At 41.0% G+C, this 20,912-nt stretch overlaps 1 protein-coding gene and 1 long non-coding RNA gene across 4 annotated transcripts; both read left to right on the top strand.

The window, feature by feature from the left end:
* The first annotated feature begins 3,862 nt into the window (after positions 1–3,862).
* LOC308403809 (uncharacterized protein) lies at positions 3,863–6,482 on the top strand. Of its 2 annotated transcripts, none has more exons than XM_080893563.1 (6): positions 3,863–4,131; positions 4,969–5,203; positions 5,301–5,412; positions 5,728–5,816; positions 5,930–6,102; positions 6,266–6,482. In XM_080893563.1, exons 3-6 carry the CDS (start codon positions 5,357–5,359, stop codon positions 6,293–6,295), a joined length of 348 nt encoding a protein of 115 aa, XP_080749689.1. In that variant the 5' UTR covers positions 3,863–4,131; positions 4,969–5,203; positions 5,301–5,356; the 3' UTR covers positions 6,296–6,482. The 2 variants fall into 2 exon arrangements, with proteins under 2 accessions (XP_080749689.1, XP_080749688.1); XM_080893562.1 differs by having other exon boundaries at positions 4,965–5,203.
* An 8,420-nt stretch (positions 6,483–14,902) lies between these two features.
* Positions 14,903–19,601, top strand: LOC308403986. Of its 2 annotated transcripts, XR_013973028.1 has the most exons (4): positions 14,903–15,256; positions 15,333–15,391; positions 16,648–16,699; positions 18,688–19,601. It is a non-coding gene; the product is annotated as an uncharacterized lncRNA (long non-coding RNA). The 2 variants fall into 2 exon arrangements; XR_013973027.1 differs by lacking the exon at positions 16,648–16,699.
* Positions 19,602–20,912: the final 1,311 nt, after the last annotated feature.

Below are 20,912 nucleotides of genomic sequence, written 5' to 3'. Positions count from 1 at the left end.
GCAGGTTTCCCGGAGGAGGGATGTGTTGAAAGTTGGACCTCAACTACTCAGGATGATTTTTAATGAATTTCTGAAATTTCCATAATTGTAGTGTATTGGCTGTATTGAATTGCATATAAATGTCCATTAATTTCTGAGTAATTTTACAGTGAATCTGGCTGAAACTTGGCACACAGGTACAGTAGGTGTCCCAGAGGGGGGATGTGTTGAAAGTTGGACATCAACTACTCAGGATGATTTTTAATGAATTTTTGAAAATTGACATAATTATAGTGTATTGGCTGTATTAGATTGAATACAAGTACCCTTTAATTTCTGAGGAATTCTACAGTAAATCTGGCTGAAACCTGGCACACAGGTACAGTAGGTGTCCCAGAGAAGGAATCTGTTGAAAGTTGGACATCAACTACTCAGGATGATTTTTAATGAATTTTTGAAAATTGACACAATTGTAGTGTATTGGCTGTATTAGATTGAATAAATGTTTCCATTAATTTCTGAGGAATTCTACAGTAAATCTGGATGAAACTTGGCACACAGGTACGGTAGGTGTCCCAGAGGGGGGATGTGTTGAAAGTTGGACATCAACTACTCAGGATGATTTTTAATGAATTTTTGAAAATTGACACAATTGTAGTGTATTGGCTGTATTGCATTGAATACAAGTACCCTTTAATTTCTGAGGAATTCTACAGTAAATCTGGCTGAAACCTGGCACACAGGTACAGTACGTGTCCCAGAGAAGGAATCTGTTGAAAGTTGGACATCAACTACTCAGGATGATTTTTAATGAATTTTTGAAAAATGACATAATTCTATTGTACTGACTGTATTAGATTGAATAAATGTCTCCATTAATTTCTGAGGAATTCTACAGTAAATCTGGATGAAACTTGGCACACAGGTACAGTAGGTGTCCTAGAGGAGGGATGTGTTGAAAGTTGGACATCAACTACTCAGGATGATTTTTAATGAATTTTTGAAAATTGACACAATTGTAGTGTATTGGCTGTATTAGATTGAGTCAAAGTCAAAGTCAAAGTCAACTTTATTGTCAATTCTGCCACATGTACAGGACATACAGAGAATAGAAACTTCGTTACTCTCAATCCCTAGATAAAATAGAAAATGAACATTTAAATATAAGAGTGATTAAAAATGCAAGTAAAATATTTTAAAGTAAAAAAAATTAAATAATATAATACAATTTTACATATAACAAGAAAGCTATACAATATACAATATAAGGGTAAATGACATTGAGTGCAAACCAGGCAGAGTAGTGCAAATAGGCAAATAGTGCAAATGGAGATTTGGTAATGTACGGTATGAGATTGAATAAATGTTTCCATTAATTTCTGAGGAAATCTACAGTAAATCTGGATGAAACTTGGCACACAGGTACAGTAGGTGTCCTAGAGGAGGGATGTGTTGAAAGTTGGACATCAACTACTCAGGATGATTTTTAATGAATTTTTGAAAAATGACATAATTCTATTGTATTGACTGTATTGCATTGAATACAAGTACCCTTTAATTTCTGAGGAATTCTACAGTAAATCTGGATGAAACTTGGCACACAGGTACAGTAGGTGTCCTAGAGGAGGGATGTGTTGAAAGTTGGACATCAACTACTCAGGATGATTTTTAATGAATTTTTGAAAAATGACATAATTCTATTGTACTGACTGTATTAGATTGAATAAATGTCTCCATTAATTTCTGAGGAATTCTACAGTAAATCTGGATGAAACTTGGCACACAGGTACAGTAGGTGTCCTAGAGGAGGGATGTGTTGAAAGTTGGACATCAACTACTCAGGATGATTTTTAATGAATTTTTGAAAATTGACACAATTGTAGTGTATTGGCTGTATTAGATTGAGTCAAAGTCAAAGTCAAAGTCAACTTTATTGTCAATTCTGCCACATGTACAGGACATACAGAGAATAGAAACTTCGTTACTCTCAATCCCTAGATAAAATAGAAAATGAACATTTAAATATAAGAGTGATTAAAAATGCAAGTAAAATATTTTAAAGTAAAAAAAATTAAATAATATAATACAATTTTACATATAACAAGAAAGCTATACAATATACAATATAAGGGTAAATGACATTGAGTGCAAACCAGGCAGAGTAGTGCAAATAGGCAAATAGTGCAAATGGAGATTTGGTAATGTACGGTATGAGATTGAATAAATGTTTCCATTAATTTCTGAGGAAATCTACAGTAAATCTGGATGAAACTTGGCACACAGGTACAGTAGGTGTCCTAGAGGAGGGATGTGTTGAAAGTTGGACATCAACTACTCAGGATGATTTTTAATGAATTTTTGAAAAATGACATAATTCTATTGTATTGACTGTATTGCATTGAATACAAGTACCCTTTAATTTCTGAGGAATTCTACAGTAAATCTGGATGAAACTTGGCACACAGGTACAGTAGGTGTCCTAGAGGAGGGATGTGTTGAAAGTTGGACATCAACTACTCAGGATGATTTTTAATGAATTTTTGAAAATTGACACAATTGTAGTGTATTGGCTGTATTAGATTGAATAAATGTTTCCATTAATTTCTGAGGAAATCTACAGTAAATCTGGATGAAACTTGGCACACAGGTACAGTAGGTGTCCTAGAGGAGGGATGTGTTGAAAGTTGGACATCAACTACTCAGGATGATTTTTAATGAATTTTTGAAAAATGACATAATTATAGTGTATTGGCTGTATTGCATTGAATACAAGTACCCTTTAATTTCTGAGGAATTCTACAGTAAATCTGGCTGAAACCTGGCACACAGGTACAGTAGGTGTCCCAGAGAAGGAATCTGTTGAAAGTTGGACATCAACTACTCAGGATGATTTTTAATGAATTTTTGAAAATTGACACAATTGTAGTGTATTGGCTGTATTAGATTGAATAAATGTTTCCATTAATTTCTGAGGAAATCTACGGTAAATCTGGATGAAACTTGGCACACAGGTACAGTAGGTGTCCTAGAGGAGGGATGTGTTGAAAGTTGGACCTCAACTACTCAGGATGATTTTTAATGAATTTCTGACATTTCCATAATTGTATTGACTGTATCGGGCTGCTACATTGTAATTTGTGCGCGCGCGGGTATAGTCTTTCAATCGGCACATAAAGCGAAAAGGCGCTACCGTAAAGACTGGTGTAAAAGCGCAAGGAAATTTATGCGGCGGATAGGAGGCGGCTGGCTTGACCGCGGCTCACAAATGACGGCTCACTTTACCGCGGTAGACGAGTGCAGGAGACGTTTCAGTGCAACTGTACCATTCCTGACTGCCCGACGGAAACGTGCTCAGCGTCACCAATATTATTATTATTATTATTATTTTATTTTATTTTTTTAAATGACATCAGAAACAGCAGTATGCGACATTACGTGATGGCAGAGCTTCAGTTCATCCTTTGTCATTTTTTTTTTTTTTTTAATAAATAGGACAGGGGGAATGAATGAGAGAAAGAGGGGGAGAGAAAGAAAGAAAACCAAAGGGGAGAAGAGACGGTGAGAAGGGGGGGGAAGAGAGAGAAAAAAAAAAAGAACTCCTGGGTCACCTGTATGGAGAAAAAAAACAAAAAACAAAAAAAACAAACAGAGGAGACAGCAAACAACAAAGAGCAACATAATAATAGAGAAAACAAAGCACCATCACAATAAACTAGCTAGTCATAGATATCACCCAGATAGCAAGGAGACATTGAACAGATGTTGATTTTCCATCTGAACCATCAGAATCGTCAGGATTGAAATGTCAACACAAAACCAATGTTGAAACAACATTGAAATACTGATGAAACCTTACACTGACATTGAAATAACATTGATTCACTGTTGTTCTGTCATCGTTGATTGTTGATCTATTTATAGTTGACAAGGTGACAACAATCACGTTGAAAAACCATCGATTTATGGTTGAGCGGGAAATTAAAGCTGCTACCACTTGGACTATTCCGCAGCACCCCTATCACATTGGTACATCCCTCCAGGTAACCATTGTCTTGTACAGTAGAGCGGGACATTAGATTTACTCTCAGCGGAATTGACCGGAGAAGGCATCAGTTCATGCACTGCACTGGCCTGCACCACGATTAGTATAAGGTAAGAATGAATGACTTTTGTTCTATTCGTTATTTCCACGGTTGCATTTGGATAACAGTAAAAAAAAAAAACTTGTTAATGTAAAGTTTCGGATAAAATGTGGGAGCCCGAAATTGTGTCTACTTTCATCTTACAATCCGGCAACAAATAAATTGCACTGCAAACAAAGTCTATCAACAAAGAAAACATTTTCGTTTCATACTTTTCCGTTATATTCCCTTACAAAGCTAGCTTTAACGCTTCGAGGGTTCCTTTGTTCTTGCCGTCGCCTCGGCGCTTGACCCAGACTTTCGCTCTGTAGTTGCTTTTTAGCGTAGTACTACAAAAAAACTGTAAATCTGTGATATATGATTGATAAACGTAAAGGTAACTGTATAAATGTGTTCAATGACTTTGTTACTTTTAATGATTGGAGAGCACCCGCTTCGATTCGCACTCAATTCAAACTTAACGTTGCACGCTCACCTAACTTTACGCTGCACGCTCACCTAACTTGCGTTTGCACCTTTTGTCCACACGTAAACTGCGTTTAGCATTTACGTGTGGACGAGGAAGACGGAGAAAACGCAGCGTCAAAGGTGTGCGCCTATTTTGACGCCACACTGTGCGCCAAGTTTTTGTCTCGGTGCCATGAATTCCTACAATGGCAGACTTAGACAAAATACTGTTAATTTTATTATCTTCAGTGTTTAAATGCTTACATATACGGGTTTGCTTGTAATTGTTGCCTATATACATTTTAAGCTATTATTTATTATTTAGTTCAATCAATAGATCAAGTTTTGTAGTGACTATGAAATATATTGTAATTATCTGTTTCCTGTTTATGCTAGACAGGGCAAAAAAGGACTCCAAATTAAAAAAAAGATAAAAATGAAAGACTGGTGCATTGTGCAGTTTAGCACTGGTGGTACAGAAATAGTCCCTAGATCATGGATAAATGGGGAGAAATTGTCATGGCCTCCATATCCTCCGTGAGACACATTCAGGATCCACGACGCAGTAAAGAGGAGAGTTCATCCTGGTGCAACATGGCTCACCTATGCACCAGTCCGACTTCTAATAAGCCATGGTGGGTATCATCTGGATTGGTGTTGTATAAATGTAACAATAACAAGTTTTTCGTGTCCTAATTTATGTCTGGCCATACATTGTGTTTGTACTTCCAGACACATTTCACGAAGCAGAACGCAGTCTTCAGAAATATCTAAGTGAACACTGTGATATGTCTGACCTTCAGTCCGAAGCTGAAACTCAGACCAGTCATAAAAGAAAGCACAAGTAAAACTTTTTTTATTTCACAAACATATCTTTGATTGCTAAGAATTTATGATCTTGTCTTTTATACATATCTGTGGTGCTTGCATACTGCAATATCACCACATAATATAGTCCAAAAAGTGGAAGCTTGTAAACTTTTTATAAATGCAAAGCCGTGTACACTTGTGCACTTCAAAAATTCCTTGTATACTGTACCTTCTTGCACATCTCCGTTTCCTGTGTGTGTTGTTATAAATCAAACTGTAACTTTAGGAAAAAATATTCCAAAAGCACATTTGTAATTACTTATGACCGTTTTCAACTTTTTTTCTTTAGACCAAATCCCCTGTACACATATAGTGACTCAGAGGATGAGCAGCCCACAAAGAAATGGTTTCCCCAGGCCCCTCGAGTGAAAATACCAGGTAATAAAATACTGTCTAGTGTCTTTGTACATATCTGTGTGTGACACAAGGAAACTTTTGATAAGTTGTCTGTATTCTTAAATACTTAAAAAAAATTTATCTTTTTCTGTCAGACCTGACGAGAGCTGTTAACGAACTCCGTGAGGAGGTCAGAGCCATCCGCAATACCGGCTGCAATGAATCGGTAGATGCTGGGGTACTGCCTCTGGATTTGCCCTTGCACAACATTGAGGAGCTAAACAATGCAGAGCCAGCTCTTCAATCACAAGAGGCAAATAAGGCAATGGTAAGTATATAAAGGTTATGTACACTTTGTAACTATAAAGTGTAATAGCTGTCAGATGTGATTTAAATACATAACAACGGCCTGTTGGTTAAACACACAAGCACTTGCATACACATTTAAGACATGAGACACGCTAATTCCATCTCTTAAAATGTGTCTATAGGTGAGACGCTTTGCCTTGATTGGAGCCTGACGCAGCAGTTAGGGGCAAACTCTATGTCCGAGTTTGTCTTTGCACAAGCAGTGCAGAAATGGCTCCGATACGCCCCAGATCGTTTGGGTGGTGCAGGACGCACATCATGCAAAAAATTACAAACTTCTGTGAATCATATAAACGTAAATAGGAAACTGTCTTTTAATAAAGTATTTAGCAAACGAAACATGCCTATTGACCTTTTTTTGTTTATTTTTTTTCTCTCTTACATCACATGCAATGCTTTCTTATTTTAGGATATTAATATTGACATGATACATTGTGAGACATTTGGGGTTTTTTTTATAAAGGGTGTCCAATTTAAGGAATAAGTACAATTATGTGTTTAGGTGGTTGAAGTATTGATGGAAACATGCAGTAGTTTAGTATTGGTTAAAATACCTATAAAGAAAGGTAGATTTCCAGTCATGATTTAACTGTTGTTTTAATAAAAAGCAAATATGCGAAAGAGGTGGAAAATCAACACCATAGCTCAACAGTGTTTCAATATCAGAATCTGACATTGTTTCAATGTCAGCAGTATTAGAAAATATAACGTTGAATCAACGTCAGGTTTCAACATTGATTCAACATCAAAACCTGACGTTGTTTCAACGTTAAAAAAGGGTGCAAGAGTGACGTTAGGTCAACGTCACACTTCAACGTTGATTCAATGACACAGCCTGATATTGACTCAACATTGTTTCAATGTTTCCTTGCTATCTGGGCAATATTTACTAAATAATAAACGATATTGTGCAGCACGCAAGATAGACAGCGCACAGTGTGCTTTGAGGCAGCAGCCAAGAAAGCTTTAGTCCGCGTCTGTGAATACCCATGTGTGCATACCTGTGTGGATCAGCATGCTTGCATTCCAAAGGTTTCTCCATGTAATGATCTGCTAGGGAGTGTGGGGGGGCCACAGCCCCGTCCTCCAGGGTGTGAAGCGGGTATGGAGGAGATCAAAACTCCAGACATCCAGAGGCCCCCAGAACACAAGAGACCATGGAAGACCAACAGAGGGGCAGCCGCGCCACTGTTCCAGTAAGAGCTGAGGAGAGTCCCAGATGAGGGCTCGCCCAGCAGCCGCGGAGCAGAAGTCAGGGGGAGTTGCAGTGACGCGCCGTGAGCTCCGCCGGCCCCCATCTGTGCCTGAGTGACCGAGCCCCAGGCCGAGAGGCCGGGGGCACCCCATCTCCAAAGGGGCCCGAGCGAGCCCCAGGCCCCAGGCCCCGACAAGCGGCCGCCAAGGAGTGAGCCGGTGTGTACCCGGACGCCCACCCCCAGACACAAAGAACCACCAACACACCGACACCTGAGGGAGTCCGCCACCGGCAGGGGAAGTGGTGGTGGGTGGAGATAGGCCTCCAAACCTTGGAGGGCCTGAGGTGTCCCCAGAGAGGTGGCGTCTGATACCCAACCTGACATATAGACAGAGACATACAGGCACACACAGACACAAACATCCATTCCCACCCTCATGCTCTCATATGCACTCACTCCACACTCAACCAACGTGGAGACAGACATAAAGAGACGCTGTACACACAATCACACTCCCCAAGCATACTCTACAAACCGGGTCTAGGTACCCTTGCCCCTGGAGGGGGGAATTGCACCCAGACCCAGGTGGTGTTACCCTTTTCCCTGCGGTGGGGAGAGGCAGACCACAACGACTCCGCAGCAGCAGGGAGGCCCCACACCCCAGACCGCAGTCGGATGGCCAACTCCTCCTACTAGCCCTCCCGCTCCAGCAGGCCGCAGAGAATGGGGGTGGGAGAAGACTCCAAACCTCCCTCCACCCGCTCATTGTAGTGTTGATGCATGTGTGTTCTAAGGTGCAATTAAAACCCAGGAGGGCATGGAGCTACCTGCCAAGGAGCAGCAGGTAAGCGCATAGTCCCTCCTGCTAGCCCTCAATGACTAAGTGTATTTAAAATTGAGAGGTGGGCAACGACGTCAGGGGTGAGGTATACACCCTGATGGTAATTTGGACTCCGTGATTGTGCCCACCCCCAAGATCCTATATGTATGTGTAATGAGAGTGTGAATAATGTGAATGTCTAAGTTGTGGGATAAAATTGAGGCAGAGGCAGCCAGAAGGGGACAGGGGGGGGGGGGGGGGGGTAGCCTCCTCTGCACCCTGGTGACATACCCCCACTCCAAGGCCCTGCATGTGTGGGTGGTTGTGGAGGAGCGGGAAGAGGGAGGCAGCTGGAGATGGGGAGGGAAGGAAGGGAGGGGCAGGTAACCCCTCCCTGGGGCCAGCTCCCCCGCTGACCCCAGTAGGCACTCCCACCCTTCGCGACCCGCGGGCCCAGGCCCATCAGACCGGGGCCCAGTGCAGTAGCGCCCTCCGGCTCCACAGAGCCCTGGACAGTCCACCCAACCCCACCACAGAGAAAACTGCACCCACCCCACCATCCACACATCTTCCAGACTACATAAGACGGTAAACGCCCAGGCTGAGATCTTCCTCCACCTCTCCTGTATCTCCCCCTCCTGCAGAGAGTTCCTGAAGAGAAGAAAGCTCCTGCAAGATGTGACCATCCCCCCCACCAGTTGAAGAGCCCCCCAGGCGGCTCGACGCACCGGCGGCACCCTGCTTCAGGGCCGGGCCCCCATGCACCCACCCGCCCACAACCCCGGCAACACACCAACCAGGACCCAAGCCCCCGAGGCCCGGCCCGGGCCCCAGCCCAGAGACGGAGCGCCCCCAGAACCTCACGCCCATCCCGGACCCACCCAGGGGCAGCCAGGTTGCCAGGTCAGTAACCCACGTCCGTCAGCACAGACCCTCCCCTAGCCCCGCTGCACGCAGCCGCGAGGAAACAGTCACCTGAGAGCCAACAGAGCCCCCAACCGGACGTGACCGCTACCCCGGGTTGAGCCCCCCAAGGAAGATGCCTCCGGGGAACCCCCCGATGCCCTAAGCCTGTCCCTACCCCCTCACCAATCACAACAGTGAAGGCGGGACCAAACTATGACCCCCCACCCCCACTAGGTGATGGAGCTGATAAAAGGGGCCCAGAGCAATTGATCTAATGTGGTGGCAGAGGCTGTGTCAAGACTAATGTAATCTAATAGATAATTTCTATATTGGTTAGAATTAAGATTATTTTTATTTTTCCAGTTCATGAGGACTGTTTTCTTGGCTATGCATAGGGCAGTGAAGATCATATGGGCTATATTCTTTTCTGAAGTGACATTATCTAAGCTGCCCAGTAGACACACTAAGGGGGAAGTTGGAATGTTACATTTCAGACACTTTGATAAGTCTTCACATATCTCGCGCCAAAACTTTTGCACTGGTGGACAGAACCAAAGAGCGTGGATGTAATTGTCTGGTGTATTGCCTTGACAGTGTGAGCAGTTGTTGGAAGATGTAAAGCCCATCTTGAACATCCGATGACCTGTATAGTGCACTCTATGAAGTATTTTGTATTGTATTAATTGCAGACTGGGATTTTTAATTAATTTAAAAGTTTTTAAGCAAATCTGAGACCAGAAGTTTTGGTCTAGGTTGACTGATAAATCTGCTTCCCACTTTGCAGTAGGAAGGGATATTGATTCATCTAATTTAGAAAGTGTTCTGTATATTTTAGATAATAATTTGGGGGATTTAAGAGTAAGAAAATGTGCCGCACTTAGTGGTGTTTGTAATTCAACTTGACTGAGGTTAAATTTCTTTTTTACTATGGATTTAATTTGTTGATATTCTAAAAACCTTGTCTTGTTGATCCCATATTGTTCAACTAGTCTGTCAAATGGAATAAATTCTGTTCCCTCTAATATATGTTCTAAGTATTTAATTCCTTTACAACTCCATTCTGGGAAATTAATCATATTATTGTTTTGTAATATGTCAGGGTTATTCCAGATAGGTGTACGTTTGCATGGGATTAATGAAGACTCCGTTATTTTTAGAAACTCCCACCATGCTGTTAGAGAAAAGCTGATGTTGATACTTTTAAAGCATTCATGTCTTTTGATGTTTGAGCTAATAAATGGTAGGTCTGAAATCTCTAGATCCTTGCATAGTGCCTGTTCAACATCTAGCCAGGGCTCAACTAAGAAGGTATGTTTTAACCATTCTGAGATGAACTGAAGCCTGTTGGCTAAGAAGTATTGGTGAAAATTAGGCAGATCTAATCCTCCTCTATCCTTGGTTCTTTGTAGCGTTTTTAAGCTAATACGCGGGGGTTTATCTTTCCAAAGGAATTTGGAAATATATGAATCCAGAGATCTGAACCAATCTTGTGATGGTTTGTTAGGGATCATCAAAAATAAGTAATTTATTTTTGGCAAGATCATCATTTTTATAGTGGCGACCCTTCCCATGAGTGATATGGGTAAAGATTTCCATCTAGTCAGATCGCCTTCTACTTTCTTTAGAAGTGGGATGTGGTTTAGTTTAGTTAAGTCTGAAAGCTTAGGAGAGACATTAATACCTAAATATTTAATATTTCCGGATTGCAGTGGGGCAGAGGAAGAATTATGGAAGGAGCAGTTAATGGGGAGAACTGTAGATTTTGGCCAGTTAATTGAATAATCTGAAACTCTTGAAAACCAGTTTATTAAAGTAATTACCTCAGAGAGGTTGGTTTGTGTGTTTTGCAGAAAAAGCAACACATCATCCGCATAGAGACTGATTTTATGTTCTATGTTCTTACATTTTATGCCCTTAATTGTTGTAGCCTGTCTAAATGCTGCTGCTAGAGGTTCGATAAAAATTGCAAAAAGTGAAGGGGAGAGTGGGCATCCCTGTCTGGTGCCCCTCAGGAGACAGAAGCTGGAGGATGTCTGGTCATTTGTTCTGATACGAGCCGTTGGGGAATTGTATAATATTCTTATCCAGTTTATGAAAGAGTTTCCAAAACCAAATTTGTGTAAAGTTGCGAATAAAAATTTCCAATTAACTCTGTCAAATGCTTTTTCTGCATCTAGAGATAATATTATGGTTTCGATGTTTTTATCGTATGAGTAGTCTATTAAATTAAGTAATCTACGAGTGTTTGTTGAGGAGTGCCGACCTTTTATGAAACCAGTTTGGTCAGGATGAATTAAGAGGGGGGTCATTTTCTCTAATCTCTTTGAGAGAGCTTTGCAGATTATTTTAAGGTCTACATTTAAAAGAGAAATTGGACGATAGCTTGAGGGAAATAAAGGGTCTTTGCCTGGTTTTAGCAGGAGACTAATGTTGGCAGAATTCATATTTGGTGGTAGTCTGCCCTTTTCCTCGATTTCCTGCAACATGCTGTGGAATACTGGTGCTTCCTGGAGTTCACTTGGCGTCAGTGGCGAATCCAGTTCCATTGCTTGACTGTCTAGTAATTTTGGAAGAGTTACGTTGTCAAGAAACAGATCAATTTCATTTTTAGATGGGTTTATTTGTGGTGAGTATAAAGTTTCATAGAAATCCCTAAAAATGTTGTTTATTCTTCCATATCATATATTGTGTTCCCCGATAAATCTTTAGCAGCACATATAGTTATTTTTTCTTTATTTATTTTTAGCTGGTTAGCTAGAAATCGACCTGATTTGTTACTGTGTTCAAAATTCTGCAAGCGAAGTCTTTGTATAAGGAATTGTGTTTTTTTATTAATAGTTTCATTTAATTCTAGTTTTGTTTTGCATATTTTGTTCAATGTTTCCTGATCTTGGTGGGACGCGTAGGCTTCTTCTAGTGATTTGATGTTTTTTTCTAATTCCTGAATATTTTTGTTTTCTTCTTTCTTTTTGTGTGATGAGAAAGAAATTATTTTACCTCTCATCACAGCTTTCCCTGCTTCCCATAGAACAGAAGCAGATATTCCGGGAGTGTCATTAAAGTCTAAATATGAAGTCCATTCCTTTTTAAAGTATTTAATAAAGTCTTCATCTTTAAGTAGTGATATATTAAATCTCCAGTTTTTACTTGGCGTAGTATTATTCTTGTGCATTAGTGTTAAAGATACAGAAGCATGATCGCTGACAGCTATAGGATGAATCTCAGTGTCTGAAATGTCACACAGCAGTGAGCTGCTGACCAAAAAATAATCCAGAAAATAATCCAGTAAGAGTGATGAACATGCAGGAAAAAAGTATATTCCTTAGTGGTGGGGTGAAGAGAGCGCCATGCATCGCAAAGACCAAAGTCGTTCATATACTGTTTGATTATATTTGTGGACTGCCAATTACGCTGACTTCCTGTTGTGTTGAGCCTATCCATTTCTTCATTTAGTCCAAGGTTGAGGTCACCGCCAAGAATGAGTGTGCAATCAAGGTGTTCAGAGAGTGCACTAAAAAAACCGTGGAAGAATGAGGGTTCATCAACATTTGGACCATATATACTAACAATACATAGTTTTTTGTTCAATATTGATAGTTTAATAATTAGAAATCTACCCTCTGGATCTATAACTGTATCGAGTACTGTAAAATTAACATTTTTATGTATTAAAATTGCTACTCCCCGTTGTCTAGAATTATAACCGGCTGCAAACACGTTAGGAAACTCAGGTGTTTTAAGTTCATTTAAACCTGTGACAGGTTTGTGAGTTTCTTGTAATAAAACAACATCTGCCTGTAGTTTTTTAAGCTGGTTAAATATTTTTAACCTCTTTCCTCTGGTGCCAGCTCCATTTACATTCCATGTGACAAACGTCAGCATGCCCTTAATTGTGCGTGTATGTCTAATGATGTATGCTGGGTGTTTCGTTTAGACAGGTGGAGAGAATATGGAAACATCCCTTGTTTGTAAATAGAAAGAGAAAAAGAAGTGTGGTGAGAGACTCCATAAGTCTGACTATGTGTGTGAATATTCACTAATATGAACAAGCGTGGCTTGCTTATGTGTCCTGCAAGTCTGTGCGTGCTGTGAGGCTGTTGTGAATGTGCTGCCGTTGAGCTGATGTGTTTGCGTGATCGTGTTGTGAAAATATGGAGAAATAGAGGGTGTTGTTTGTAGGTGAGTGGGGAAGTAGGTGACCACAGCAGTGAAAGACAAGAGAAAGAAAGAAACCACATGAACTGTGAGCGACAACAAAAAAAAAGAAACGAAACGGAAACATTCCAATTAAAGCAATGACGGAGGGTGACGGTGTTATATCTGCTATGACATCATATTGATATTACTAGCTTAAACTCATGTTAAAGGAGAGAGTGTGAATGAATAAGAAAAGAGTGTAGCGGGTTCTTATCTGGAGTGCAGTTAATATAACCACGGTGTGGTGCCGAGGTCGCGGTAAAGCCAATATTATACAGAAAGCTCCCGTTTGCAAAAAAACCGAAGTGCAATACAAATAATATGTACAGAACTGAGAGGATGTCCGCGATGTGTCACATGAGCAATATTAGGCCTGAGGATGTTATTCAAATAACTTATAGATTGTGCTGAAAAAAGGTAACGTTCACACAGAAAATCATCAGGAAATGATAAAATGTCCAAACGCGCTCTGATCACTCTCTCCCGGCGGAGAGCTCTGCGGAGAATTTGGGCTTCAACATCTACTGCAGGGGTGCCCAATCCCAGTCCTCGAGAGCTACCGTCCTGCAGCTTTTAGATGCATCCTTGTTCCCACACACCTGAATCAAATGAATGGCTTGTTATCAGGCCTTTGCCAAACATGATGGCATGCTGAAGAGATCAAACCATTTGATTCAGCTGTGTTGGAGTAGGGATGCATCTAAAAGCTGCAGGACGGTAGCTCTCGAGGAACGGGATTGGGCACCCCTGATCTACTGGCTCTTCAAGGAAGGGGCACGCCATGTCTGACACTTCCTACAGTCAGGTTTCCGACACAGAGGCGGAGAAAGTCAGGGTTAGTTGAAGTAAACCTGCTAGGGGGCAGGTGAGCTTCACGGAGTGTGTCGTCATAGTGACTCACTCAGGATTAATCTAAACTCGCTTTGTGAAACCGAAAACCCAGAGTTTTCATTAACTCAGGGTATACTTACTCAGAGTTTGCACTAAACCGGCTTCCTGAAACAGGGCCCTGAACCCTGAACAAACCCACCTGTTCTCTGATTGGATTGTTAAATTTGTGATTGACATGACATTGGCCAATCAGATGAAAGGCAGAAAAATAGGGACGTACTTGTAACTTGAAACTTGAGTGCAGAGTTTCACACGTATTGCTTGGCTAAGTCCACACACAAATTATTTTTACACCTACAAATCCTGATTTACAAGTACAAAATATTTATGACCACAATTTGAGCCCATACAGCCACAGACTGACGGAGGCAGGAGAAGCTGCCTACAGACATCAGTCAGTGGATCCACAGTAACATCGAGTTCAGCTGCTGATCATCAACTGTTTCTGTCTCGTTCCCAGACTCTGATCTCACATAAAACGAAGCAGATTTATGCTGAAACTAAGCTGCACACAGCTGATGTCAGCCAGGAAAACAGTACAGACTGCTAACGTTACCTTAACTTCGAGACGATCAACTGCGCCACAACATTCACGAAAGCGAAAGTAAAAGCGACGGAAGGAAACGCCCAGAGAGGCGTTTGAGGGACGGTCAGAGTCAGGAACCTCAGAAACGCATCAGGCTGGAGTTTAATTCTGTTTTCATCTTTAGAAACTTCTGGAAATAGTTATAAAAATGCTGCGTAATAAAGAAAAATAGTGTAGATTAGTTTGAGTTGTGTTTAGCTGAGCTGTGTCTTTAATCTGAAGTTCATTTTGTGGAGGAGCAGCAAGACTTTCAGTGTTACTCTCAGAGAAAGCCTCCCAAATGTCTGTTGTCTTAATAGTGGAATTATCTGGAAAATGAACCAGTTCTTATGAGCTGCTTTTCTGTATGAGCAGTCAAAGCATTTTATACAGCGTGCTTCATTCACACAAGCACTTCTTTTTCTAACAATGACACTATGATGGATGCATCGGAGAGCAAGTCGGGGTTCCACATCTTGCCCAAGGATACCGTGGCGTGCAGACTGGAGCAGCCAGGGATCAAACCTCCAACCTTCCAGTTAGTAATTCTACCTGCTGAGCTACAGTCTGTACTTCCTGAACATCACACCCTCCTTTTGTTTCTTTATTTCCAGTAGCAACCAGGACCATAATGAACCCTGACTCCAACAGACACTCAGGATCCACCTGCCCAGTAAGTCACCCGCTAACTGCAACTATCAGAGCCCTGACCTTCTGCAGAGACGAGTCACACTGAACACAGCAAGTGTCCCTGCTCTCAGATACAAAACCTGCCTTTAAAAGTTCAGAGTAATGAAATCAGCAGTTCTGATTCTAGAATCTGTAGTCTCACACACATGTGCAGAGCACTTTTGTTGTTTTGGTTCACATCGGTTGATATTCTGCTGCAAACAACTAATGAGAACATTTTCTAAAAGCTTTGAGTGTCCATCAGGATCCTGTAGAAACAGCTTCTGGCTGCAGCCGCTGTGGAGCTCCACAGTAACCGGAAACACGTAACTTCAGTTAAATCGACTTTGACAGCGAAAACTAAATTGCGTTTTTGTTACTATTGATGCTGCTGATAAATAAAAATGGTTTTAAGTGTTTTTTTAACACTCTGGGTTTGTTCAGAAAAATCCCCTAAATTGTTCGTGGCCAAAAGTGACACTTGCTGTTTCGCTGATTTATTATTTTTTTTACAGTACATCGCGTTGTGCGTTCTGATTGCTGTAGACCATTGTCAATCAATCTAATCCAGTGTCTCCTGTACAGGAGCGGTCCCCAATAGGCCCACGGACCGGTCCTGGTCCGTGAGTCTTTTGGTACCGTTCCGCGAGAGTTGATCCTCCGGTGTGAAATGTATGGTTGTAGTTGTGTGTCTTATTTTGAAAGAACTATTTACGCGTTACCATAGCGACCAGAGAGCATTAAAAAGCAGAGAGGAGGATGTCACTGTCATTGTTGTTGGCGCACAGCTCAAGTCACGTTTATTATTATATTTACAAAATACCACAGTTTCTTTTTTTATTCTTTTGTTGTATTTATCCGCGACACCTTAAAGGTCGTTCCCTGAAAATATCGTCTGACATTAAAGTGGTCTGTGGTGCAAAAAGGTTGGGGACTCCTGCTGTACAGTACAGAATGCGTTTGGCTTGTCGAATTTACATAAATCTTCGATCGCTAGCAGTGTAACTCTGAAGTGCTGCACTGTATGTTTGTACGTTTTCTCCCAAACAAACACAACAATGCCGACGAAACGTTTTGCACCCTCAAATGCACCTTTAGGTTTAATTCCATGATACTGGACTTATGTTTCTACGAAGGTTTGAACTCTAAGAGCGTTTAACATGATAGTGATTTATTGATTCTAACCCTAAATCTATCCAGTAATGTCTGCACATATTTTCAGTACTGATTTTAAAGTGTTTTAATCCTTCTGTCACTCAGGGAACCCAATAAGGATTCAAATACTTCAAAAGTCAACCAATGACATTGATGTGTAAGACTATTTAATAATTATTTATTTTTTATATTTCATTTATTCATTCATTCTTTGCACTGTGATTTAACCCATCTTTGTGTAAAGCAGGGGTGTCAAACTCCAGGCCTTGAGAGCCAGCGTCCTGAAGCTTTTAAATGTATCTCTGCTGCAACACACCTGAATAAAATTATTAGGTCATTAGCATGACTCTACCCTACTCAAGTAAATTTAAATAAATGTAAGTACATACCACCAGGTAGCTCCACTCGTACCCAGTGTAACGGGAAGTGAGAGGGTTAGGTTTTGGCGCTTTGAATGTTCAGTTGTGTGATGCAGCGATTAACGTTTGAGTAAAATATTGGGCTCCCTCGTGTCTTCCCTACATTCCTCCACAATGTACGTTTTTGCAAAAATTTACTTCTAGAAGTACTTTTATTGCACGATGTTCATTCACTCATGAGCTGCTGCAACATGAATCAAATGGCTGAACTGCCACCTTGGCGTGCAGTCAAGTTCTACAGTCTGCTAATGATCTAATAATAAGTATTAATATTCCTCACTCACCTTACTAAATGTTTGTGAACACAGCCAGAAACATTTGCATCACAAACACAGACTAGTGTTTATTAGCAGAAGCTTTTGGGTGGTTGCTCTCAAACCTGTGTACAAGTTTAAGCATTAATGGTCCCTTCACTGATTTCCAGGTATCCAATGTCAGGGCTAACAGATGGATTCAGACGCAGGCAGCGTTCTGGCAAGCAAAGGGTTGACAATTTATTAACACAGAAGGGAAACCACAGTGATGTGTATATACAGTGAATGGGGCAGGGCTTCAGGGCTCCAGGGGAAGGAATCCACACTCGCTCTCCACTCGGCCCAAACTCCGCCACTCCTCTTCTTATGCACACTCGCTTCTCCACAGCCACTCTCGCTCCAATTTCCACTTATGTTGACACACACAGGGATCACAGGTCAGGGTCCGCCACCAGTTCCGGGGAGATCTAAACACAAAGAGTCCAATTAGATCAATACGCCACACAACACTGAGAGAGTTTGTCTTAGGAGAGCTGAGAGCACGAACATGGGAGGTTCAACATTCCAGTGCCGAATACTCCGTGCCGCAGCGTTAAATAGGCAAGGGGGACGCCGCCTGATCAGCAACAGGTGTAGAAATCACCACAGATACGTGGGCCAAGGGTGAGAGCCCACAATGAGCTCCACCCAGGGAAGCAGGAGAGAAAACAAAACAAACCTGTGGCCAACATGAGCGAGCCGGAGAGGCACAGGGACCATGACAGCCAATACCAAGTGCACAAGTTCACCCCAGATGGTTCCTCTTCTCTGTAACTTGGAGGATGTGGAGTAGGCTGTATTTTAATAAAAGACATATCAATCAATCAATCAATCAATAACCATGTCTAAAAACAACACAGGTTGACCAAAGTGCTGTACACAGTAAAAGAAAAAGTAAAAAGTAGAAACAAATACACACAATGAACAAAACAAAAAATAATCCCAAATTTCGTTTTTTTTTTCTGAAGGGGTCAAACACTTTTATGCAAGAATGACAGCGAGGTGAAAAACCTTCACCCGCAAGAAAACTCGAGCTGTGACTCATAGTACGAACACACACCTCACAGTAACACACTTTAATTGTTTAATGTGAACTTTTTGCCAAGCTAGCTAATCCTGACCAACACACCAGACACAGAAGATAAAGGAACGATGTTTTACTGTTAGAGACAGAAAGGTTAAAACATTTTGGCAGAGGGCTAAAAGGGGCTAAAATTACCCAAAAAGAAATTCCATTTGACCAAAAACACTTAATTTTTAAAAAATTAAGTATATAGTTATGAATAATGAACAAATAATTAACAAACTGGGGTTTATAAATCGTGTAACACATCCTTATGGTAAGAAATTTTACCTTAATGCGTTACATGTGTTAGAAGTCAATGTATCTTTAACAATATACTCCTTATTTTATATCTCCTGATCCTTCACAGAGCTGCATGAACCTGTTGTTGATGTCAGAGAGTCAAACTCTGCTGAAGAGTGGGTTGTTTCCTGTTCAGCCACTGGTCGACCTGCTCCCACTGTAACACTCTCACAACAACACCTCAGCTTCTCACAGTACAACACTGTCAGTGTGTCCAACACCAACGCTACATTCACTGTCACCACTACAGCTGTGCTCTCAGGTTCACGTAAACACAGCACACAGGTGGGATGTGCAGCACGAGTGCTCTCTGCTCCTCACAGAGAGGTGATGGAGACGATTCCTGAGGTCCAGCAGACGTCAGATTATCAGTGATGGTGAGAAACTGAGATGCAATAACAATGCATTGTGGTAGTATGCATTTTCTCTTTGATCAATAATTGATGTATTCATTTTGATCAGTGTCACATTTTTCCTGCTTTTTCAAGTTTCCTCCTGGATCATTGTATTAGCTGCAGTATTGGTGATGATGGTGTTTGTCAGTGTTGCTGCTCTGCAGTAGGCTACTCTTTAAAGAAAAAGACCAGATAACTTTCATTTTTCATTTCTTGTCATTTTTTTCTACACCAAAATCTATCCAATAATATCTGCATAACATTTTCTACTTGTGATTTAGTTATTAATTCTTTGCTTCATGATTCAATCGGTCTTTGTCTAGTATTAAATTTTATGTTTCCCATTTAATCCCACTGGCTTTAAAGTGTTTCACCAGATTTTTACGAAGTATTTCCAGTCTTTTGTTGTCTCTGTCCCAAATGTTCTGAAATGTGTTGCATGTATTAAAAGAAGTTGGACTTTACCAAAAAATGTACTATGTACTTATAAACTTACATTTATGAAAGCTGAACAAACATTGATATACTTGACTTTTGTAACAGTGAAAAGGCGATCTGTTTTTATTGATAAATATATATGTTTGCATTACTGTTATTTAGATTGCCATGTTAGAACGTAGCAAACAACATTGTTTGTTCCTCTATGGTTTCTTTATTTTTACAAATCTAAATGTTTTTTGTCAAAAGATTAATAATTTCATATTGCGGTCAGATGGTCAGCAGTTTTGATGTTTTTGCAGAGATTTTATTTTTTGCAAAATAGCACAAGTAAACATTAAAAGTAGTTCCTAAATCAAGGCATTTATTATTAAGGCGGCCATTATTATGGCCCTGTGTGGAAAAAGTGATTGCCCCCTAAACCTAATAACTGGTTGGGCCACCCTGAGTAGAAACATCTGCAATAAAGCGTTTGGGATAACTGGCAATGAGTCCTTTACGAGGTGGTGGAAGAATTTCTGCCCACTCATCTTTGCAAAATTGTTGTAATTCAGCCACACTGGAGGGTTTTTGAGTATGAACCACCTTTCCAAGGTCACAGCACCTCAATCAGATTCACGTATGAACTTTGGCTAAGCCATTCCAAAGTCTTTCTTTTGTTTTACTTAAGCTGCTTAGAGGTGGACTTGTTGGTGTGCTTTGGATCAAGTGCACTTCAGCTTGTGGTCGTGAACAGATGGCCAGACATTCTCCTTCAGGATCCCAGAAACTGGATTCTGTTCATCTTGACGTTGCATCTCCAGACTGAGAGATCTCAATTACTTTGTTTTTTATTTAAATTAAATTAAATTTTAATTAAATTAAAATTGCAATAACTTTATGTTAATTTCAGTGCACTTTCACATTTCTTTAAATTCAAACTACAGTCCTGTGAATAACTAGAAACATGGGGTCAGGTGGCAGAGCAGGTCAGCCACTAATCAGAAGGTCGGTGGTTCGATCCCAGGCTGCCTCCTGGCTGCATGCCAAACCCTAACCCCGTGTTTGCCTACTGGTGGTGGTCAGAGGGCCCGGTGGCGCCTGTGTCCGGCAGCCTCGCCTCTGTCAGTGCGCCCCAGGGCAGCTGTGGCTACAATGTAGCTGCCATCACCAGTGTGTGAATGTGTGTGAATGTGTGTGTGTGAATGACTGAATGTAGTGTGAAGCGCTTTGGGGTCCTATGGACTAGAAAAGCGCCATACAAATGCAGGCCATTTAGAAACACTTCTAGCAGCACAAATGTGAGCTAATTGTTTTCTGCTTGACTTTATCAGTCTCTCATATTGTTGTGGAGGAATGTTGGCCCACTCTTCATTACAACGTTGCTTCAGTTCTTTGAGCTTTGTGGGCATTTATTTAAGCACAGCTCTCTGAATGTCCCAGGTTGAGGTCTGGACTTTGCTTTTCAGCTATTCTGCTG

This window comes from Rhamphochromis sp. 'chilingali', assembly GCF_963969265.1.
Source record: "Rhamphochromis sp. 'chilingali' genome assembly, chromosome: 1".
NCBI lineage: Eukaryota > Metazoa > Chordata > Actinopteri > Cichliformes > Cichlidae > Rhamphochromis > Rhamphochromis sp. 'chilingali'.
Note: the sequence above shows the minus strand (reverse complement) of the source record. Positions and strands in the feature narration are given on the sequence as shown.